This window comes from Chelmon rostratus, chromosome 8 (genome assembly GCF_017976325.1).
Source record: "Chelmon rostratus isolate fCheRos1 chromosome 8, fCheRos1.pri, whole genome shotgun sequence".
Classification (NCBI taxonomy): domain Eukaryota; kingdom Metazoa; phylum Chordata; class Actinopteri; order Chaetodontiformes; family Chaetodontidae; genus Chelmon; species Chelmon rostratus.
Genome location: NC_055665.1, coordinates 150620 through 175113, shown reverse-complemented (window position 1 = coordinate 175113; position 24494 = coordinate 150620). Strand labels below are relative to the sequence as shown.

At 44.9% G+C, this 24494-nt stretch overlaps 1 protein-coding gene across 1 annotated transcript; it reads right to left on the bottom strand.

The window, feature by feature from the left end:
• Nucleotides 1–366: 366 nt before the first annotated feature.
• gon4lb (gon-4 like b) lies at nt 367–23190 on the bottom strand. Its single transcript, XM_041942229.1, has 31 exons — nt 23099–23190; nt 22357–22534; nt 22089–22231; nt 21519–21593; nt 20693–20743; nt 20565–20609; nt 19692–19796; nt 19092–19202; nt 17125–17271; nt 16784–17021; nt 16284–16385; nt 16156–16196; nt 15493–15566; nt 14248–14497; nt 13067–13153; nt 12767–12953; nt 12021–12162; nt 10922–11072; nt 10682–10798; nt 8630–9508; nt 8351–8581; nt 7713–7953; nt 7484–7641; nt 5599–5796; nt 4049–4192; nt 3285–3593; nt 2947–3045; nt 2724–2850; nt 971–1565; nt 787–889; nt 367–683 (listed from the first exon to the last, which is right to left on the bottom strand). The coding sequence occupies exons 1-31, from the start codon at nt 23126–23128 to the stop codon at nt 567–569; spliced, it is 5475 nt and encodes a 1824-aa protein (XP_041798163.1). The 5' UTR covers nt 23129–23190; the 3' UTR covers nt 367–566.
• Between the last annotated feature and the right edge of the window lie 1304 nt (nt 23191–24494).

The following is a 24494-nucleotide window of genomic DNA, read 5'->3' as shown; positions in this document are numbered from 1 at the left end:
TGCTTTGAAAAAAAGCCCCTCACACCTCCTCGTCTTTTTTCCTGGGGTGAATTCATTTCATGGTTTTTGCGAGTGCACGTTACATTCTGTGAAAGAAAATGTTGCATTTGGTCCATTTGTGTCTTAAAGTAATGACGCTCATTTCTCTTGACTTCGTTAAGTCCAACTTGTCATAATATGGTTTCCTGTAGGAGCTGAATAGAGCTGTTAACAATATACCAACACTAACTCTGCACCATAACTTATGAACTCATTAAAAATGACAGAAATTCCACTAATGAACTTGTCTACACTGGGTTAAACCCGTTGGATGTGGTCTGAACTGGTCTAAACTGCTCTGATCCAGGACAACAGACGGGCTTAGTTACAAAAAAATGGTTTTATTGTTAAAAAAAAGTCTTTTTTTTCAAAAACAGTAAGTAACCAGAATTTTTCTTATTTGCATTTTTACATTTACGGTACAGAACATATCTGTGACATTTAGCTTCCACAGTGGAAGTCCTGGTAATATCAAACTTTTTTCTACCGCTGAACCAGCAGCTCTTCTTGGTTTTGATTGGTTAATATCAGTCTCTGTCCTCACTGCCTGCTGCTGGATCAGTGGGGGGAGCCTCGTCCTCAGAACTGGTCTGACGAGCCGCCGTCCGAAACAAACGCATCAAATCCCGAAACCGACGAGATACCTGGAGATACAAGGAAGGGTTACTGACGGTTTACAGCCCTGACAGTCAGATAAATCCAAAACTTTCTTCTCCTTTAATAGAGAACGACAAATTCACCAATCACCTCACTGGGAGTCTTGTTGCCGAGCAAAGTAGAGATAGCCTGAAACGTGTTCTGATTGGCTCCCTCCTGCTGACATGTTGTCAAAATGACTCTATCTGCTTCCCTGAAAAACAGCAACAACGGGCTAAAAACAGTCAGGACTCCTGCTGGTCTCTAAAGGGAGAGGAGCAGGGAGGAGGTTTACCTGGTCCAGAGGATGACTCTCTCTCCACTCGCTGTCAGAGAAATGTTTTTGGCACAGACAGGGAGGTCAGGAGGAGGACTGGGCCGTGGATGAGAAGAGGGAGCAGAGGAGGAGAGGGTGGAGGAAGCAGAGGAGGAGGTACAGACAGATGGAGAGATGGAGGAAGAGGAGATGATGGAGGAGACAGTGGCAGTGGTAGAGGAGAAGGTGACAGATGTGATAGAGGAGGTGCAGACAGGGGGAGAGGTGGAGACAGAGGAGGTAACTGAGGTAGAAGTGAGGATGGAGGAAGTGATAGAAGAGGTAGCGACAGAGGTATGGGAGATCATGGAGGAGGCGGAGGGGTTGGAGGAGGCTGTAGAGGGCAAGGTAGAGGAGGTGATATAAGAGGCGACAGGGGCGATAGAGGGAATAGTGGAGGTGCTGGGGGGTCGCAGTGCCTCCTCTCTCCTGCTCCTCTTTACGGCCAGGCTCTGCTCCTTCTCACTATTCTTCCTCTCCTCTTCATCTTCATCCTCCTCCTCATCATCCAACTCCTCCTCCTCTTTCTCATCAGTCAGAGGGAACGAGCCTTCCCATGATGCACCACTTTGATCTGTTAACAGAAACAATTAAGTTATACGTACATATTAGTAAAATTAGTGTAATTGTACAAAGAGAAAACTGAAGATCACTTCAAGAACAAACACCCCCAGAACATGTGGAGAGGCATCAGAACCATGACGGACTACAAGCCGAACACTCAGCCCGCCAGCCACGACCCCACCCTGCCTGACACCTTAAACAGCTTCTCTGCCCGCTTCGACACATCAGGCAGCAGAGAAGCTGCACACCTCCCCCGGCTGGAGGAGCAGCACCAGGCCCCAAAGTCAGGCAAGACTTTGAGGACATGCGCTGACCAGCTAGCAGGAGTGTTCCTGGACATCTTCAACCTGTCCCTGCAGCTGTCTACGGTTCCTGAGTGCCTCAAGTCCTCCACCATCATTCCGGTACCAAAGAAGACATCCATCACCTGCCTGAATGACTACCGGCCTGTTGCACTGACCCCGGTAATCATGAAGTGCTTTGAGCGGATTATTCTCAGGTACATCAGAGACTTCATCCCCTCAGACCCAGACAGCCTTCAGTTCGCCTACAGAGGGAATCGGTCCACAGAGGATGCTGTCTCCATCACCCTGCACACAGCCCTGACCCCCCTGCAGCAGCCCAACACCTACGTCAGGATGCTATTTGTAGACTTTAGCTCAGCCTTCAACACCGTCAAAAACTGTACAAAAAAAAAACTGCACAAGGCATCGTGGGCTGCCCCCTCCCTGACCTAGACTCTATATATGAAGGCCGGGTCAGGAAGAGGGCGAGATCCATCGCCACGGACCCCAGCCATCCGGGCCACAGACTGTACAGGAACATCCGCACCCCCACTAACAGACTGAGGGACAGCTTCTTCCCCAGAGCTGTTCGAGCTATCACCCCCAGCAGCCCCCCACTGGAGTGAGAGACTGTGAGTACTGTGAACACTGCACACCGCACTTTACACCTCCACCTCCACCTGCACCTTCTGTGTACTGAACATTTAAGTACACACACACTTCACTAATTGTCAGCTGCATTTCATTATATACATTTTAGTATATTCAGCAGTTTTTAGTATATTTCTTAGTATATTTTATTTTCTTAGTATATTTTTATTTCTGGTATATTTTTGTTGCATTTGTGTAAATTAAAACCCTGGACAGGCGATCCTATTACATACCTGGTTGTGGACTGTCTTCGTCCCCCTTCAGGTCCAAGTCTTTGTCACTTGGTTCATCATGAGTGGAGCTTATCTGAGAGTACAGAGGGTCCAGACTCTTCATGGCTCTGGACATACCCCCTGTGGGCTGGGGGGAAAGGAGCAGGTGAGTCGGGCTTGTCAGGTGATTGTAAACCTGTCTACCTGAAACTCTTTCACACCTGATGAAACACGGACGACATACCTTGTTGCCGTGGCAGCGAGAGCACCCTTTCCTCCTATGTCTGCGAATCTTTGCGTCATGACAGAGGCAAGGCCAGTCTTTATCTGACCAATCACAGTCCTGGAAACACATCAAGTAGTTTTTATCTGACCAATCACAGTCCTGGAAACACATCAAGTAGTTTTTATCTGACCAATCACAGTCCTGGAAACACATCAAGTAGTTTTTATCTGACCAATCACAGTCCTGGAAACATATTGAACAGCATCAGAACAAATGAAAGTATAAACGAAGGTAACCAGTGTGAGAAAAAGTCCACAAGCAAAAACTAAATGTATAATCGCTGTGTATTCTCACACCTTGTAGTTTCTGTGAACGTCCATTTTCCTCCTCTGGCGCCGGCTCGTCATTGGTTGGATTTTATGCCCATCCTCTTCCTCTTCGAGCTCTGGCAGCGTCACTTCCTCGAAGCCACTGGTGGCTCTGCCTCTGGGCACCTGGCCAATGCCCTCTCCACCATCTGACCCGCCCCCTCCGTCCTCCAGCCATTGAGCTTCTTCAAACTGTCCCGGTCGAGCTGGAGGTGGCCGTAGCTCTTCAAAGAATACCCAAAATTCAGCTTGTAGGTGGTTGTGGCCTTTTAGCAGCATGCCCATCTGAGCTTTCAGCTGAAACACATGAAACAGCTGATTTTACCCTCGATGTACAACAGTAATAAAGCATTTAATATAATATAACTTCATGGTTAACGAACATGTGACCATACAAGCTGATCAGTGACATCTCGTTAGCTCTAAGGTTTTTACAAAAGGCACCTGGACAAGAAGCTTCTCCAGAACTGAAGAAGTGTAAACACAAAAAGGAGACCGGATCCTTTATTACACTGATTGCTTTTTAATACCTGTTAATGAGGTGTGAGTTAATGATCTTCATCTCCTCCATGACCTGTGTGTTACTGCTGCAGCTAAACAATGACAAACAGTAACAACGAACTTTTTGTCGCTTTTACAACACCTGCATCCACCTGTCACCTTTGTGTCACCCCCGGTTGTTACTGATACTGGTTTAACTGGTTTCTGTTCAGTTGTTATTGATAATAGCTAAACTGGGTCAGCTGGTGTACCTCGTGGATGCTGGTTGGACTGAGATCTGGACCGGTCTGCAGAGCCTTGATGATCTTTTGATAATGTGACGGATTATCTCCAAAACTGATCTCTAACTGTCGCAGGAACCGACGGCTGCGTTCGAACGCCTGCTGCTCCTCGAACTGCAGAGTCGGGACAGAGAGTTAGAGCAATAACTTAAACTGAAATACACAGAAATATGAATGTTCATGATGAAAACACCAGCACTTTCTGATGTTCCCCGACTTTACAGGTAACATGAACGGTTCAGTCTGTGAACACCTGAACCCGTCAGACAAGTTTTATTCATAAAAACATTTTTATCAGCTGAACCAGTCAACTGTGACTACAGACATGATTCAGTGAGAGCTGGGAGGCTGTGTAAAATATATAAATAAAACAGGTTGCAATGATTTGCAATATGAAATTAAAATAAGTGTCTGCTGTATAAACTCAAAGCACAACAATGACATTGATCCATCAGTTGCACTTGACCATCAACAGAAATAGCCCTCAATAATACAATACATAAGAGTGATCAATGACAAGAAGGACAGCTATGGTGGTGCCTGACTAGGAGAACCTTGTATCTCCATGATCTTCATGGCTGTCTGTATATGTCGGGTGATTTGGGGCTCTGACTGTACTGTCAGGTTAAGATAAGATATGATAAGGCTTTATTGATCCAGCAACAGGAAAATTCAGCAAGAATAAAAAGGAGAGGAAGAAAAAAAAAAACAAATAGACAATAAAAACAAAATAAAATCAACTATAGAGGCGATGTACATACGATGTATATACGAGGGTATAAAAAGTATTACCTTGATAAGAATGGCTCAGTTTCACAGTGGATTTTCAATTGCACAAGTCAAATATGCTAAATACACTAAAATACAGTGTTGTTGGGCTATTGCACAGTATAAAAATATATAGTATTGTACAAGATAAGTTGCACAGATGTAATGGATCTTAGTGTAGTGCAAAAAGGTTTGTGATGTGTGAAATGTTAAACGATGCTGCTGGAATGTCAGGCTGTTTAACTGGTGGTCAGTTACCAAACCATGCACAGATACCATCACACAAGAGGCTCTTGACTAGTGAATAGCATTATTAGCAGTCAGTTTGTCCTTATTCCTTAGCAACCTCACATTATGGAGGATCGTAGATGCCTCCTCCTCTTCCTCACTCTCTGTCACTGTGAGGGCAGGTCGGTAAACACAGTTTGTTAATGTATCTATAAATGCAAGTTAAGCCAGTTCACTAGCCAGTCACATTCAAAACCTTCAACAACCGGTGTCGTCAATCCTCAAACACTGAGTGTTGTTAAAGAGAAGCTGATGTAACAGTGGTAAACAGCCTCCTGAACCACCTGAACCGCCTCAGTGTTCAGATGAACATTAAATATCTTGTCTTTGCACTGGTTTCAACTGAACATAGGTTGAAAAGGATTTGCAAATCATTTATGTCTGTTTGTATTTTAGATACACAGCGTCCCAACTTTTTGGGAAGTGAGGTTGTACACCTGCTATGATACACCTGTTCTGCTCACCAGTCCACACTGCAATGCCTGCTCAGGGTGCAGGAAGGCGGCAAAGTCTCGAAGGAGGTCCGTCCGGTCTCCAAGGATGCAGCGCAGTTTCCTGAACAACAAGATCACTTCCTGTCCTTCTCCCGCCTGCTCGAACTCATTCAGCAGAGACACGAAGGCCTCCACCTGCCCAGGTATGTCCTGCAGCGCCTCACGCACCTACAGACACACAGTAACAGTCAAGTACAGATATCTGCATCATCATTACCTCACCTGGTACTGTTTTAATGTCTCTGAAGCTGCTGTGATTACTCCTGCTACAGAACTGCCTCTTCTTAAAAAGAGCTGCTTAAAGGTCAGCTGTTTCATGTTCCCTGAAGGGGTCAAAGGTCAAACATGTCAGCTGCCTCGTGGTCTCCTCAGGTGGTCAAAGGTTGGTTGTGTCAGGATTTCCTGAAAAGCCTCAGAGACAGGGCGAGGCGCTAAGATATAGGAGGTGTTCTGACGAGAACCACTATGTCTTCATGATGCAAGGAGTCAGTTGAGGTGGTGGAGGAGGAGACCCCCAGCACCAACACTGCTCAGATGCTGTCACTATGACCAGGACTTGGATAAGCAGCAGACTGCCGAGCTGGTGTAGTAAACAATGTGGGTTTCATTGATAATTGGCAGACTTTCTGCGGAAGACCTGGTCTGATTAGCCATCCATCCCACTTCGGACGGAGCAGCTCGGAAACAAATTCACTCAAAAGTTAACAGGAGGGGGGTTACATATAAAAACTTAATACAAATGAACGCCACCACTGCAAATGTGGACTCCTCAATATCAGGTCTCTGTCCTTTAAAACTGTATTAGTAAATGAGTTAATATCAGATCATAGTATTGATTGATTTTGTCTGACTGAAGCCTGGCTGTCTCATGATGGGTATGTTAGCCTGAATGAAGCTACTCCGCTGAGTCATACTAACACTGATGTTCCTCGAGGCAGCGGCAGAGGAGCTGGAGCTGCAGCCACTTTTGACTCAAGCTTATTAATCAACCCTAAACCTAAACTCAGTTATAACTCATTTGAAATCTTTCAAGCCGAACCTGGAAAACATCACAGTTTTATTTGTCATAGTGTACCCTCCTCCTGGTCCTTTTTCTGAATTTATATCAGAATTCTCAGAGTTTCTATCAGGGTTAGTCCTTAAAACAGACAAAATAAAGCAGTTTCTAGTCAGCTGTGCGACTTTCTACAAAACAATAGTTTATTTGAGGATTTCCAGTCAGGATTTAGAGCACATCATAGCACAGAGACAGCATTGGTTGTCTCTGTACTGGTCTTACTAGATCTTAGTGCTGCATTTGACACCATTGACCATGGTATCCTATTACAGAGACTGGAACACCTCATTGGCATCAAGGGAAGTGCATTAAGATGGTTTAAATCCTACTTTTCAGATTTCAGTTCATACAGGTTAATGATGACTCCTCTGTGTACACTAAAGCAAGTCACGGAGTTCCACAGGGTTCTGTGCTTGGACCGATCCTTCTCCCTCTCTATATGCTTCTTCTAGGCAACATAATCAGGAAACATTCCATAAATTTTCACTGTTATGCAGATGATGCTCAGAACCTGGTTCTGCTTGAGGTTTCTGCCTGCTAACAGGAGTGGGGGGGGGGCTTTCCTTCTGTTGAGTACCTGGAATCACTGCTTGTGGCTTATATCAATTGATTATGGTAATGACAGGTGGAGACAGACAGGAAAAGCAGTAGAGACAAAGAGGATCACATGTAGCTTGGCAGGAACTGAACCCAGGCTGATGTGGTGAGGACTAACCCTTGATACGTGGCTCCACCTCACAGCTATGTAAGTATCACACAGTAAAGTCAAAGTCATGTTCTGTTTTTTTGTCGTCTCACCCTGTTGAGGTAACTCTGGGCGAACGCTACGTCTTTGCTCTCTCTGTGCGGGTCATTGTCCAAGATGTTTTCATCATACAGCAGTAACAGTTTTGCAGCATCTTTACTGTGACGCTCCTGACGACTCCTCCTCAAACCACGAAGAGGTCTACTTCGACCTGCAGAGATAGAGGAGAAACTATAAAATCAGAAGTATTCAAATGCTAGATCCATCAGAAGCAGATCTGACCTCTGCCTCGTCCAGGACATCTCCCTCCTCCTCTGGGGGTCCCCTCTCCGGATGGCATCTCGTCTCTTTCCTCCTTATTGCTCCTCCCTTCTCCTGACTCCTCCCCTTTAGGCCCCTCCTCCTCCTCCTCTTCCTCCTCTTCCTGAGAGCAGGGGGAGGTCGGAGAGTGATCCTCCTCTGAATCTCCATCTGCACAGAGCCGCCGCTCCGCCGCGAGCCATGTCAGCTGCTTCATGGTTTCCTGAAAAAGTCAAAGGCCAACTGCTTCAGAGTCTCCTACAGAGGTCAAAGGTCAGCTGCTTCAAGGTCTTCTAAAGAGGTCAAAGGTCAAACATGTCAGCTGCTTCAAGGTCTTCTAAAGAGGTCAAAGGTCAAAGATGAGCTGCTTCATGGTCTCCTACAGAGGTCAAAGATGAGCTGCTTCATGGTCTCCTACAGAGGTCAAAGGTCAAAGATGAGCTGCTTCAGGGTCTCCTACAGAGGTCAAAGGTCAAAGATGAGCTGCTTCATGGTCTCCTACAGAGTGTGTGGAATTTGAATCAAGGCCACTGGATTCTTGACCAGACGAGTGTCAGAAAACGTCACTGTTGGCCTCGATTTGTTGTCATTTGACTGACGAACAAGGACTTCCTGTTTACCTGTAACTCTGGAACAGACAGCACTGACTCCTCTGACGCTGATGACATCACTTCCTCCTCATCTTCATCCTGTGTGAGGTCATCAAAGTCCTCCTCCTCTTCTTCCTCGCCCTGCCGGTCTTGATCTTCATCCTTATCCTTCTCTCCATCCTCCTCCCTCTCTCCTCCCCCGTCCTCCCTCTGTCCATCCTCTTCCCCATCGCCTCCCTGCTCCCCCTCTCCTCCTCCACCTGTTTCCTCCTCTCCACCTCCTCCTGCCCCTCCACCCCTTCTCCCCTCTTCCTCCTCTCCACCAGTGTTTTCTCCTCCATTCAAACTGACCACCCCCACAACGGTCCAGCTCTCCCCTTCCTCCTTCTCTCCTGCACAGGACGACAGAGGACTTAGTGTCGACGGTGAAGCTAAACTCTCCTCCTCTACCTGTTTCCTTCTCTCCATCTCCTCCCCCTCTCCCCTCTTCATCACCTCCACCTGCGTCTTCACCTCCTCCAGTCTGTTGATCTGTTTCCCTAGAGCATGCTGGGAGGTGACGGTGGGGGGAGCTGTGGGTGGAGCTGCTGGTGTCCACATCATCTGGAGGAGGAAGTACCCTGGCTTCACAGTGGCAGCTGAGCAAGACGTTATGGGATCTGCAGACTCAGAGTTGGTCAGGGCGGGGAGGGGGAGGAGAAAGGGGACAGGGCCACGGTCTTGTTGCCTAGTAATGCTGTGCGGCGTCCTCTGACCAATAGGAAGACAGGACTGGATGATGTCAGTACAGACGGAGGGAGTGGGGACTGTATGACTGTACATATTCCTAAAACAGCTAGGGGAGTCAGACAGTAAGGTGACACCTGCAGAGGGGAGGGACAGGTAGCTGATTGGCTGCATGTCTACCTGTCCCTTTACCCGTCTGTTTGGTAGCCTCTTTGCCTGTCTCACCATCTGTCTCTCTCCTAACGAGTCTACCTGTCTTTCCACCTGTTTGTCTGCGGGGGCTTTGGCAAGTGGAAGCAGAGATGCATTGTGGGCTAAGGTGATGAGGCGTTTGCGAGGGGGGGGTGGGGGGCGAGACTTGTTGAGCCAGTACGGGTGGAGCCTAAGGGTGCAGCCTGGGGGGAGGGAGGGGGGGTAGCAGGTGGAGATTAGTCGGGTCTTCTGGATGATCAGCTGACTGTTCTGCAGGTGAGAACCATCAGAGAACCAGGGTCACAACTGCTGCTGTCTGAATAAAGACTGAACCATTATTGACTATCAGACCCCAAACACATTTTAACGTGACAGAAACATGATAATAATAATAATTCTATTATTATTAGAAACATGAACACATGTTGGTACTGATTCCATGTCTGTAAATGGCTTTAGCAAATACTCCACTGTGACAACAACTGTTACTATGCATGGAGCATCATGGGAACGTCCCACTAAAATAACTTCAAACTGGATTTTAATAAACTAGATCAGGGGTCGGCAACCGGCGGCTCCGGAGCCGCATGCGGCTCTTTCATCCCTCTGATGCGGCTCTTGAAAATAATTAATGAGCATTTAATTAAAATGCATTTTATCTTATCGTGCACGCTCACAGATGGCAGTTTATGATCCTGTGTGAGGTTCAGGGGCAGAAATCACATTAACCACGTTTGATTAATATTTTAATTGCCTATTATTTAGCACATATTCATATTTTTTTCAATGTTCAGTGAAATAGTCCTTTTATTATTCAGGTTGACAGCTGGCTGCATGCGACAGTAAAAGGATGTCGGCACGCAGAGAGTGGACGGTATTTTTGGTTTGCTGCCGGTGGAGAATTTTTTTCATAAATACAAGAAGGACTCAAATAGACGTTTGAGTATTTTACTTGAAAGAAGCTTCAACCCAATGTCTTAAATTCTGAGTGTCTGAGAATTCTGCATGCAGAAATGTCATTTCATTTCTCTGCAGTTGCTCATTGATTTCATAAATGCAACACGTTACGGTTTGTTTATACAGCATAAAGGCAAACAACGTTATATGCAGTGTTTTTCCATTTTACACGTGAAAAGGGTTTGTGGCTCCCAGTGTTCTCTTTACTGTGTGAAACGGGCCAAATGGCTCTTTGACTGGTAAAGGTTGCCGACCCCTGAACTTGATGAATGTATGAGAACTTGGTTAGGTGCTGGTGACAACAGGTACTGAACTGTCACTGTGGTATCAAGTGATGTCATCATCACTCTGAAGAAAACAACAATAGTAATGTAATTACCATCATAAAAATAATCAATAAAAAACCAACTGATGATAAACACAGAACAGGTGTCAGACTTCACAAAGATCTGGATGTGAATGTGGGCCTGGTTTAATCTGTCAGACCTTGAGCCAGTTTGGCATATTGGAGGTGTTTCTGTCCACTGGGGGGCGCTGGTCTCCTGACTGAACTCTGCTGCAAGCGAGTGGCAGCGTGGGGACAATTCGCTCGATCAGGAACCTCTGAAAACAGGAAAAGTCAGTTTATCTTCACCTGAGCAGCCTTTACCTGCAGAACTACAGAGATGTTTCTGTCAGAGATTTCTGATGATGTCAGTGTGTGAGATGATGTCACAGTGAGGTCACCTTGATGACATTGTCGCGTGGTGCTCTTGGTCCACTCATCTCTCGAATGTGTTTCCTGAAGTTCCATCGAGTCTTGCAAAGGAGGTAGGAGCAGATCAGCTGATCCGGCTGGAGCGTCCCCTCAAAGTGCTTCAGACCCAAAATGATCAAACTGCACAAAGGCATCATGGGAGATTATTAATGTCTGCCTGCACTGAGGCATCATGGGAAATATTACTGGCAGAGTGAGCCTTATATGAACTAGATACTGGACTCTAACACTGCATTCAGCCAAGAGTCGTAACATCTGTGTGTATTAGTTTATATTGACCTGTCCTCTCCTGCAGTCTAAACACTCTGTGGTGTGTATGTATGTATGTGTGTGTGGGTTACAAATAATGGCCAGTGGTCCCCACGAACAAATAAAGGCCAGCCACAAATACAGGCTGGGGAAAGAATGGGTGTCCTGTTGTCATCTAACCCTAACCCTACATTTCCACTTTAATTCAATAGAAAGGTTGGGTTAACAACATAATCATGCTACATTCGACACTCAGTTACTCCTCCAACATGGACCTGTCCTGTTTCAGTCACTGTGGGTGTGTGTGTGTTAATGTCTCAGCCAAACTGAAGGGTCAGGGCCAGGGTCTGAATAACCATTCAGGTCACTGTATTTACATGCATATACTATATGTACTGCACTGTATGTACTGTATGTTTCACATTTTCAGAACATAGTACCTTTTGTTTCAGGAGATTGAAATTGTTGGTCTCTGCAGTAAGTTTGGTCTGTACCTGCTTGATATGGAAAGTGTCCTGAGACAGCTTCAGTAGTGATTTGGCGCTATATAAATAAAACTGAACTGAAATGAATTCACAGTTGGCCCAACAACTGTAGTTTACACCTGGCCTCAGGTGACTCCAACGACTCTACTGAACTGAAACAAAAGGTGCTAAAACTGTGAAAAATATAATACATGTAAATATCAGGAAATGAAAGCTGACATTGTGATCTCTTGTTTCATTTAAGGTCTTTAGTTACAGCAAAAACAAAAAACAGCCTTGCTGTTCCCATACTGAGGCCCCTGTATGTGTTTATTATGTATTAGTGGATATATACCCATCCTCTCCTGGGGTGTAAACACTCCGGTGGTATCGGGTGTGGTCCAGGCTGCAGACAGGAAGTAGCTCTGGGTAAAGAAAGACTGGTCTGGTGGCGAACAGCCAGGCAGTGTCGGCAGGTAAGAGAGGGAAGGCGTGGCCTAAACGGAACCAGAATCATGATCAGAGATAGAAGTTCTGTCTCATCACAGCGAGCTGTCCCGGCAGTGTTTGGAGAGGTTTTTTTGTGTGTTTTGTAGAGGTTGTCTCCCCTTAGCTGGTTTCCTCTTCTTGTGTTCTGTGTGAAGAAGCAGCAGCAGAGGCCATTTCTCTTCCTCCCAACCCAAACAGTCACAGCACTTCTCTGCTGCACCGTCCCGACAGGAGGACCGACATCGCTGTCTCAACGTGCACACACGTGTGTTTGTGTAGAACATGTGTTTGTGTAGAACATGTGTTTGTGTAGACGATGAGTGTGGTCACACAGATTGTAAGTTTCTGTACATTATGTGTGCGTTTGTTGTGGGGTAGATTATGTGTTTATATGGATTGTGTGTGTCTTGTGTATGTTGTGTGTGTAGATAATTTGTGTGTGTTTGTGTGGATGTAATGTCTGTCGAGATGTGTGTGTTTGTCTAGATGTGTGTTTGTTGAGATTATGTGTGTGTGTGTGTGTTCGTTTGACCAAACTTGATGAGAGACACGAACACTTCTGTCTGATGGGACATTGAACCCGTTCACAGAATAAGAGTTTTCCCTCCTTACTGTTAGTTGCAGGAGTCATCTCGGGAAGCCAGCGTCTGGGAGCAGCAGGAGCAGCGGGAGCAGGAGGGGGCTCTGTTCTCTTCTCCATCTCCTGCAGGAGATCCAGAGCCCCCTGCAGGTTACACACTCTGAAGCTGCTGGGGAGAAAAACCTCCTCCTGACGGCGGGCGAACTGCTGCAGCTCTTCCTGGAGGAAGAAGAGATTCGTATGCATTGTCGTTAACTGACTGACCAGCTGGTGTCTGTGATGTTGTTCTCCGACTGACAGCGTAGCCTTTGTGTTTCTATTTACCGACTGACCAGGTAGTGTTTAGTGATGCAGACTTCATGGTTCAAGGCTTCCACACGGCGACAGAGCAGGTGAACTTGAGTCAGCAGCTGCACGTGCTGAAAGACAGAAACTTCTCAGTCACAGTGTCACAGGTGACCTACACCTGGAAAATCTGCAGTTTGTTGTATTGGTCTGAAAATCTGAAGAAAAAAGCAGAATGTTGTTGAGGCTGGACATGAAGAGGACCCGATCAAAGACGTAGAAATACAAATGCAGATATGAAATATCTGTGATCAGATTTTTAACACGAGGGAGCAGCGGTTCTCCTCTGAGCTACTCGTCCTGTCTCTGAGGCTGAGCACAGACACCCTGCCGAGGAAACTCATTTCAGCCACTTAGAACCACCATCTCATTGTTTCAGTCACTACCCAGAGACCAGACCCACAGCTGAGGACTGGAACATAGAGGGATGACTCACTGCTAACTCTGCACCAGTCTGCCTGTTGAGACTGTCACTGCTGAAGAACCCATTACTTGTTTTTGAAGGTTCTCATTCATCCAGGTCACGGTACTTCTAAGTGCTCGCAAAGGCAACTGGACTAGAACCACAAGCAAGCCCAGCACTTAGACCTTCACTTGGGGCACTGACTCAGTCCAGCCTAAAGGGATCCACTGTTTTACAACAGAGTATGATGACCTCAGACTGGGAAGAGCTGAATCTCATCCTGCTGGACCACCACAGAACACTACATGAAGCACCAGAGGACACTACATGAAGCACCAGAGGACACTACATGAAGCACCAGAGGACACTACATGAAGCACCAGAAGACACTACATGAAGCACCAGAGGACACTACATGAAGCACCACAGAACACTACATGAAGCACCAGAGGACACTACATGAAGCACCAGAGGACACTACATGAAGCACCAGAGGACACTACATGAAGCACCAGAAGACACTACATGAAGCACCAGAGGACACTACATGAAGCACCAGAGGACACTAAACGTAACACTGGAGGACAACATAGAAAACACTAGAACATATTATACAAAGCACTTGAAGACACTAGGAGACCAATATCTTGTTAGAACATGTGATGAAGATGTCCCTACATGACATCCTGGAACAGAAATCCACTGAGGCGGGGGTGATGTCAGACCGAGTGATTGTTCAGTCTGAGGCGGGCTTTTCTCTCGTACCTGCTGTATCTGCTGTTGTAGCTGCATTTTCTGGGCGTAGTCCAGGCGGAGGGCTGGGCACACCTGGCTCGGCAGCACTAAGACGGAAGCGACGGTGTTGGGTAGCGGGCTGGGGGTTTCCTTCAGGTTTATGTTTTCTCGGTGATGGTTGGTCGTGTCCTGCAGGGCTCTCCTCTGCTGCAGAGCTTCGTACTGTTTTCTGACCGTCCGTCGTCGCTCTGTTAACATGCCAGCTAACGGCGCCTCAAAACTACAGACAGAAAGTGACACAGCTGCTTTAACACAAACAGAACTGCCTGTCCAGTACGAAGCTCTGTTGGGATCTCCCCCCACCCATCAGAGCAACAGCAGCACAGCTGAGTCCTAACAGGCTTTGTGGTTGTGTACATTATGTAATCTATGGTAAACCCGCTGGTTCATGGACTGTTTTGAAGCCTCCAGTTTGGCATTATGGTCATCGCCATTTTGTTTTTTGGACCCAGAAGTGACTATATTTGGATGAGAGGGTGGAGCTGGGGAGGATATGCATAGCTACGCCTCTATCCTGATAGGATATAACTGAGAACCCGACGACATGTCACGGTAATGACCGGCCAATAAAAAGAATGCAGATTTAAGGCACCTCTACATTGGCTTCACTGTTCAGGACCAGGACGCACTGTTCACTTTTTTAGACATGTTTGTGTAGGTGTGTATTTGTGTAGATATAGACGTGTTTGTGTTGATGTCTAACCCGAACCTGTTACAGCTGGCAGCCACGAAAGGCGATGCAATGTAAAGCGATTGTGCCCTCAATGAGCGTCCACTACAAGTGGTTTCTTTTGCCACTGACAATACGATACCATACGAGATCAGAATCTGTCAGCTGGTCATATGATTATTTACTTGTTAATTCATCAGCATCTTTGCAGTAGTTTCTCATTATTAAATAGTTTATCTGGATCCCTGATTGACAGGTGGAGGACTGGATCTGGTAAAGGGGGTAGTGCTGGTCCAATGGCAGCATGTTTGTGTGATGGCCAATCCACAGTAAGGGGACACTAGAATGGCTACCATGAGTTAAAATGGGTTTATGTTAGTTCTTTTCATATATTCTTATTGTTGTAGATTCTGTTTTGATAAATTTACTCAGTTTTGTGTTTCAGTCGTAGAGGTGGAACTCGTTCTTTAGAGGAGGTTGTGACCACCCGCTCTGCTGCTGTTTTGTGGGTGCTGGAGGTGTGAACACACACTGTGCAGGGTTACCGCAGAGTCTGGGGGATGTTGAATTTGGGTCCAGTCTGTGACGGTGCCTCCTCCTCCTGTTCCTCCTCCTGGAGCTGCACAGTGAACAGATGGCAGTGTCACATGAGACCAGCAGTCCTGAACCAAGGAGCCAGAAGCACCATGCAGACTGCAGACTAGTTTGAGTTCAGACTCATCAGGAGACATGAGATAACTTTACTGATGAAGATTTCAAAACGATGGTTTCTGAGTCTGAGAGCAAACACAAAAAGATGTTTTTGTGGTGTGTGATGAAGTTTTAATCAATACTTAAAAAGGCTGTGTTGAGAGTAAAAGTACTTGCAATGAAACAAGATTTTGAATTGTTGAATTTCTCAGGGCCCTTTCACACCTGTGTCATCTGGTCTGGCATCATCATGAAGCTCAGGCTCAACATACTCACTTAAAAACCTGAGAGCTTGGTGTCTGATCAGAACGTAGGAAAAGTCCCTGAAGGTGATTCTCCTGACACAGTTCTTATTAGAGATGGATGGGGGTGTGATTTCTACACAGAACTACATCAACTGTGTGGCTGGTAAACAACAGCCAGGTAAACAATAAAACAGTCAGTAAAGATCCTCCCTGAAGACCAGAGTAATTAGAAATCGAGAGTAAAAACAGCTGGTAGAAATCAACTCAACTCACTGTATCAAAGAGCTCGTCCAGCAGCTCATTCACTTCCTTCTCTGAAAGAAAAAGCAGGATTTTAACACTGAGGGGAGGACGAGAAGAAGTCCGAGGTCCTCAACCGTCGCCCAAACAACAACACCTACTCGTGATCTGGACGCCCCGGTCTGTCCTGTAGTCCTCCAGGTCTGGTTCATCCAGGTCATCCAGGAAGTTGTACTCTGGATCGTCATCATCATCGGCTTCCTCTGAGAAAACAAACAGGTGATGTAAACAACAACAAAAACAGCTGACATCAGCAGCTTTTAGTGAACATCAGTGCTGTAGACCTGCTTTCAGTCTCAGTGTTTCTGCTGAAGAATGAACAATCAGCACAGTGTGGATAAAACCACAGCTGGAAGGAAATATGACTCGACCTTTGACAATCAATCAGTTTGATCTGAATCTGATCAGATGAACTGTTTTAGAAAGAAAACACTATTTCCAATTGGAGGAATAAATCTCAATCATTATCACGTGAACATGAAACTAGCAGAACAGTAAGACCAGCTCTACAGGGAAAAGCTGAAAGAAAGAGTCTTTTTATATATAATATAATAATATATATTTATATTTTCACGGCGCTGCTGTCAGCCTGAAGTCTGACCTTCGTTGTCGGGGGCCATGAGCCCCTGCAGCCACCTTGTCCAATTACGGTCCTCCTCCTGCTGGGCGGCAGTCTGCTCATACATGTCAGCTGTAATGTCGGGGGCCAGAAGCTCCGCCTCCAACTGACCCAGAGGAACGTTAACAAGACGAAGTTTGGAGCGCGTGCGGTACGCCAAACAGCCGGAACCTTCTTCACCAGCACCATCATCATCATCATCGGCTTTTCTGTCCAGACACTGAAAAGGGAGACAGGCAGACAGGTACAGAGAGACGGATAGTAAATCAGACAGACACATAGACGAGGGACAGCGCTGGGTGGGGGGTGGTGGGGGGGTTTACCTGGTTATAGGTGTAGGCAGGGCTGCAGTCCAGCTCCTCTTCCACAGCATTCAGTCTCTCCAGGAAGGAAGACTCAGGAGCAGTGAGGAGATGCTGAGTAGTGCAGGGGGAGGCCATCACCTGTTCCCTCAGGTGTGTTGGAGATCTCTAAAAAACAGGTCAGAGGTCACAGGTTAGGGTATCTGTAGCGCTATTAGGTCAGAGTACCTGTAACAGCTGGACTCCACCAGGCTCAGCTGTGTCGGTTCCCGCTGCAACATGGTTTTTGTAAAATATATACGAATCTTAGAGTGCTGGTGGGTTCAGGTCCAAACACTCCAAACAGTCCCACGGGATAAACAGCCAGGAACAAATAGTGATGTTGTCAAGTTGTGGTTCTCTATAGGAACATAAGTAGCAAAATTATAGAATTAGTACAAACTGTGTAAAGAAATTGCTGAAATAAACAGCTGTGGTTGATAACAGTCCAGCAGCAAATGTCCTCAGAGGGCTCTCCTGATCGCGACTATGGTCTACAGCAGGCTAGTCAAACCTATTCCATAACAGATCTGCAGGTTTTTGTTCCAACCAATCAAGAGATCACTTAATTATCAGCTGAGGACAGAGATCAGCCTGGCGAGCTCCTCCTTGGTTGGAACGATACCTGCAGCCACACGGCCCTTTATGGAAAAGGTTTGACACACCTAGTCTATAGCACGTGTTGTATGGCCGCCGTTTACAGCCGAAAGGGTTTTATAACAAGGAAAACGTTTAGCCTATCTTACTACAAGTCATTTTACTTGAAATAATAATCACAGCAGGAATATGAAGGTTGCTAATAAACCGGAGGAGAAGCTAATGAAGAAACTCTACAACTGTGGTAAAGTGTGGGCTAGTTTCAAACACATCATATAAATACAGTAGAAACCTGAATTGTCCGACATGACACTAACATAAATATCTACAACCTGCAGTGATAGAATTCAACACTTACAGCAACCTGTTTGTCACCTGACCACTGGACACACACCACTAGACCACATGTCTAGTGACATGACAGTCCCTTGGGTGCACTTGGTAAATGTTGTCGTGCTGCCCGTGGTCAGGTCTAAGCAGGGAAATTTGCGCTGTACAGCCTCATAAGCCAACAAGAGCGTTTCAGAAGTGCAGCGTTTTGCCTGTCCAGTTTTGCTGACTCTGTCATTTTTCGGTTTGTGCTTTGACGATGGGGGAGGAGGTTTTCAAGATAAACTGTTTCTTTGTTTTATTTCTGTTTCAATATGAAGTTTTGAAGTCCCACTTCAAGAAGGTGTCAAAAACTTCTGACACTGTTTTCACCTTAGAAACACAGCTAACTAACAACCATTTCTAAATAAAAAAGATTCAGAAGAACTGATTCCTGCCTTTATTTCAAGCCGGCTCGATTACTATAACACATTATTTACTGACCCCCAAAACAAAACCACTGAGAGACTTCAGCTCATTCAAAACTCGCACGCAGCTCGGCTACTAACCAGAACCAAGAGGAGGGGGCACATTAGTCCAGTTTTAGCTGCTCTGCACTGGTTTACTGTAACATTCAGGACTGATGGTAAGCTCCTCCTCCTTGTAGACAAAGTCCTGAACGGACTAGGACAACAGTGCTAACGGCCTCGTTTATTACTTGCCTTCCAGAACACTGAGATCACCTGCTGCTGGTTTATTGGAGGTTTCCAGCAGCTGAAAGAAAATCAGGGATGCAGCCAAACATTCTTTAAGATATCAGAGAAGCAGCTCACTGAATATTTTCAAAAAGAAAGCTAAAAACTGATCTCTTCAGCTGATACAGGCCTGAAGAGTGTGTGCTTTGCCTCACACTGCTGCACTTCTGTTTTTAACTTTATCAGTTATTCAGTGTTTTTCCATGTTATGTTGTACATTCTCTTTATTCTTTCATCCTTATTATTTCTTATTTTTACTTTTATTATGAAGGAGTGAGGTCAGGGTACCTGTAGGGGTTCATCAGATCTCTGGTCTGCTGAGAGTGTGGGCTGAGAGCCCCGATGCATTCTGGGGGGCGATGCCAGCGAAGCCAAGCTGTCTGCATCACTGAGGAAGGTCTGCGCGTGCACGCACGCACACACACACACGCACACACACACACGCACACACACACACGCACACACACACACGCACACACACACACGCACACACGCACACACGCACACACACACACACGCACACACACGCACACACACACACACAGTGTCGGTTCTGGATTATAAAAAGTTTTCGTTCTCCTCCTCAGCTGCAGACTCATGACAAAACAAAGCTACCAAAACCATTTTAAATTTCAGAACCAGTGCAGTATCAAAATATGGCCCCCAATCATTGTATATCATGTGAAACACTCGTAAACGTGTCCCTGCTGGTGACGGTTTGTGATTGGCTGCCACAGCCAACAAACAAACAAACAAACAAATAAATAAACAACAAGTTTTCTTTTGATAATAAGAATGAAAATAAGGTCTGAGATTGCAGCACTACCTAAAGTGATGGTTCTGGACAGGTACTGAAGGAAAAGGGTCAAAGGTCAAACAATCACTCACCTCTTCAGCCGTGTCTTCCTCCTCCTCCTCCTCCTCCTCAGGACAATACTCTTCATCTGATGAGTCTTCATCCTCCTCTAGATCAATATCAACAAACTGAGGAGGCTGCAGGATAGACAGACAGTCAGAAAGAGAGACAGATCTTTGACTCTGCGCAGACTCGATGGGCACAGCTAGACCACCAAGCGTGGCCACCACAGACAAACACGGCCTCCGACAGACGACACACTGCAGTCACTGCCACAAAACGAGATGGAAACCCAGCTGCACTTTGTTTCCTGCCAGCTTTTCAGATTACAAACAGCCAAAAAGACTCTGAAAACAGAAACAGTGACAAAAAACTTCCATATCTGCAGCTGAAATACGGCAGAGAGCGAACACAGCAGCACGTTCTGTGAGTGTCGACCAATGAGAAGCAGCGTAAAGCACCTGTGACTCTTCACTGAGCGACTGCACATATATACACACATACTGCACATACATACACATACTGCATATACATACACACATTTACTGCACATACATACAAATATACTGCATATACATACACACATATTGTACATATACACATACATGTGTACATACACAGCAACACAAAAAGGTAAATATGTGTCTCACTTATTTGTTTACATATTCTAACTTCAACATCTTAATTTTTATATTCTTATTTGTTTTTTACCACACACACACACACACACACACACACACAATTGATATTGACACCTTTCTTAATTTAATTTAACTTGACTTATTGTACTAACATTTTCTACCTGGTTTGTCAGTGTAAATGTATGTTTCCCATCTCATCTCAGACAAACAGCAGCAGAGAGAAAGAGAGAGGACTCATCCTGCAGACTGGATAACACTGATTACCTTGACTGTGGCTGTGTTCACCGCTGACAGACTCCAGTTAAGTGGCTGTAACCAGACAGACAGACGCAGTCAGTCACTTTAAACAGAGCTGTTTTGATCTATCAGAGACAGCTGTGTGTTGAGTTCACCTGTCCCTGCTGGAAGGCCTGCTTCAGTCTGGACCGGGTCATCTTTGGCTCCTGATGGAAAACAGACTGGAGGTTCAAACACAGAGAGACAGGCTGACAGACAGAGTGATAACCTCCCTCACACAGACCATAATAATACAATGGACAGCAACAGACAACTTCTTGGAAGTGTGAATGTTGTCCAACGCACCATTAAGTCCATTAAATTTGTCTCTCAGAGGTTCACCTTCAGTCTCTAAAACTACTTTAAACTGATTTTAAGAACATGTTTCAGGATGGCAGGGCCACATACTTTCATACTTTTCCAACCTTGGATCACAAAGTCGACATAATCCCAAAATACTGTTGGAAACCATCAGTAACACTGTTTCTCATTCAGCACCTGTCGTTCCTGTTTCATCACAATGTGAAGTCGAGCTAGACAAAACTGACGTTTGAATATTCTCTATAGAAAAAACACACAGGTTCGAACCACTTCAATATCTATTTTTCCACATTATATCCATAAGAGAGAAAACCAATACAAGGAGAGATGTACTACCTGTATATTACTTCAACATAAACTTCTTTTAAAACATCAACAAATAAAATAATGTCCTCCACCACTTTGTTGAATTATGCCGTTGTTTTAGTTGGATTCCTTTTTGTTAAGCTATTTTAAATCTCCTAACATTGCCATGTACACAATATTCAAGTGTAAATATTAAACTAAAATCAGATTGTTTTTAGGAAGTTTCCTTAACAGACAACAGAAACTGAAGTAGTTCAAATTGTGAAGAAAGCCAGCTTCCTGCAGCTGTAGGACAAAGTCGGCATGGACACTCACAAACATGGGCAGGTCCTGAGTGTCTCTGATGGCAGCTTTCATCATGGCCACCACATGCTCATGGGTAATCACCTCCTGACATGGGACACAAAAACATGTTAAACACAGCATGTGTAGTGTGATGAACATGTTCTTTACATGTACACAGTGATTGCACACGAACACACAGGTGACATTATACGTAAGATGTGCGTAATAATCATGTTATATATGTGTTGATAATAATAAGATAAGATCAACTTTATTACACCCCAGCTGGGAAATTTGATGTTACAGGCAGCATCAATAAAAATAGCAAATAGCAAAGGCAATAGAAAATACAAAATAAGAAGTAGACTATATATATATATATATATATATATGTTCATTTTATACAAAAGACTACAGGGAATAAATTGTCAAAGGAAAGTACCTGAGAAATATTGAAAAGACTTGCACAGGGACTGAAACAGTAACAGTAACAGTGTACATTGAAGTAGAAGATATTTATGAAAACAGGATGCAACACATTTTATGTAACATGTTCTAACTGTGTGTGTGTGTGTGTGTGTGTGTGAGAGAGACACTCACGTGCAGGATGGCGCGCACGTTGCTGGACGTCAGGTTGTGCTGTTTGGACTTCCTGTCCAGGTCAATGTCCAGTCGACCCAGTTCATCGTCACTGGACTCGCTGGTCTCCATGGTGACCCCCTTGTCCCCCATTAGCCCCCTACCTGAGCAGAAGACAAACAACACATTGCCTTCACCTGGGTCCACCTCCCTCGTCTGTTTGCACCTGGACTATTTACAAACACATGGACGGGTGAATTCAACCAAACTATATGTACAACCTAGGTACCTGACACAGGTGTGCTCTCCTCTTCCTGTCTGCCCTCACTGGAACTTCCTGTGAGAGGTGTGAATGCTGTCAGTGATTTCCTATCCAGCCTGAAGACGGTGGTCTCTCCACCTGTCCTCAAACATTTGGACTTCAGAGGACAAATGTCCTCTTCAGATGGACGCCGTCTCTCCATCTGCTGGAAGACAGATAACAGATTAAAGCATTCAGTGATCACTACAAAAACTGATCACCACCATCAGTAATCAGTCCAAGTGATCAATACAGGCTGGTTGGAGTATCTTCAGTTATCAGACAGACAGACAGAATTATAACATGTAGTGAAAACAGACAGGTACGAAGCTCCTGACCTCAGCTGCACTTCAGTTATAGTTTAGCTTTAGCTAAGAGGCTATGAGTCAGTTTATTAGCCGGTTTGACTGACCCAGGTGACCCAACACAGACGTGCTAACTGACAGAGCAGCAACAACAACACCACACGTTTATTTCTGTTGTAATGGTAGTTCTGCTGGCGCAAATCATTCAGCACAATAATGACACCAGCGCTAACTACCTGACAGCTAACCTTAGCTTAGCTAACACACAGCGCCAGTCAGCCCCACGGAGCAGGCGCAGTGGCTGTTTCAGCGTGAACGAGTTTAAGCGCAAAGTTCGGCTGCGATAGTGACGTTAGTAATAAAAGACCTGAAGAATCGAACATCAGACTGAATCTATTCCCCAGAAAGAAAGCTGAAAAACTCACCGTGAGACTGATGTCAGAAACGGCAGGCATTTGTTACTCTGTCATTTCAACTCTATTACCGTGTTGACTTCTGCTAGCTGTGCTAGCCACTGTTTCAACAACAACAATAATACTTCCGGTCCAGTCTTTCAGAATAAAAGCGATACGTCGCTGGTGTCAAAGGCAGAAAACGGACGAATGTGAAAGGAACATGGCGCCGCCTGCTGTCCGGCTCGTGTATCATCAGGACTCCACAGTGAAGATGGAGCGAGCTATTGTTAGAGAACTTCATGTAGAGTTTATATTCCGGGGATTAGAACTGCTCCCTACAAATCTGATAGAATCTTCCTTTTCTGTCAAGCAGTCTTTGGGCAGATTCCCTCCCTTTGACCCAACAGCCTTCTGACTGTCAACCCAACAGTTTCTGTACAGTTTCTGTACAATTCACATGTCCACAAATCACATCTCTTTGATTAAAAACTTCACAGTTGCAATGCTGTATACAGCGCTAGATGGCCTTTGGTGAGAAGGAAGATTTTTAAAAACATTTTAATCAGGCACTCAGTCTATTCTAACAAATCTGCCAAACTGACTGCTGATGTGTACATTTGGTTGACTAATAAATCCAGTCATCACACTGCATTAACCAAATAAGAAGTTAAGATAAGGTCAATTTTATTAATCACCAGCTGGGGAAAATTGGTGTTAAAAGCAGCATCAGTAGTAATAGCAAAAACAAAAAAAAATAAAAAAATACAGAAAAAGAAGTTGACTATATATATATGTACATTTTATCCAAAAGACTATAAAAATATATTGCAAATGGAAAGTAATTAGAAATATTGAACAATTGCACAAGGATTAAGGCAAAAATGCACATGGTTGTTAAGTACAGTATTTGCTCTATTGCACAGTAGATAAATATATATATGTGCGTGTCACAGTGGAAATAAAATAAAAATACATATGCATAGGTGTTGTATATGCACAGGTTATAGCATGTATGAGATGGATGGATGTTTTACAATAGTGCAGAGAAAAAACAGTATGGGGGGTGGTGCAAAAAGCAAATGGAGATGCAAATAAGAACGATAGGAACAATAAAGGTGCAAATAAGAACAAAAGGAGCAATAAATTAAAACTGTGCAAACCACAAAAGAATTTCAAAAATGTAAAAAAAATAAAGAAATAAGGCAGGGGTCACCAACCTTTTTGAAACTGAGAGCTACTTTCTGGCTTCTGATTAATGCGAAGGCCTACCAGTTACATACACACCTCTGAAATAGCCGATTTGCTCAATTTATCTTTAACTATATGTTATTGTTAAAAATTAATTATACCAGAACAATTAAGATAGGAAACAGATAAATATCAATATGCAACACTTTATTTCTATATTTTCTTCAAGTGCAAGTGC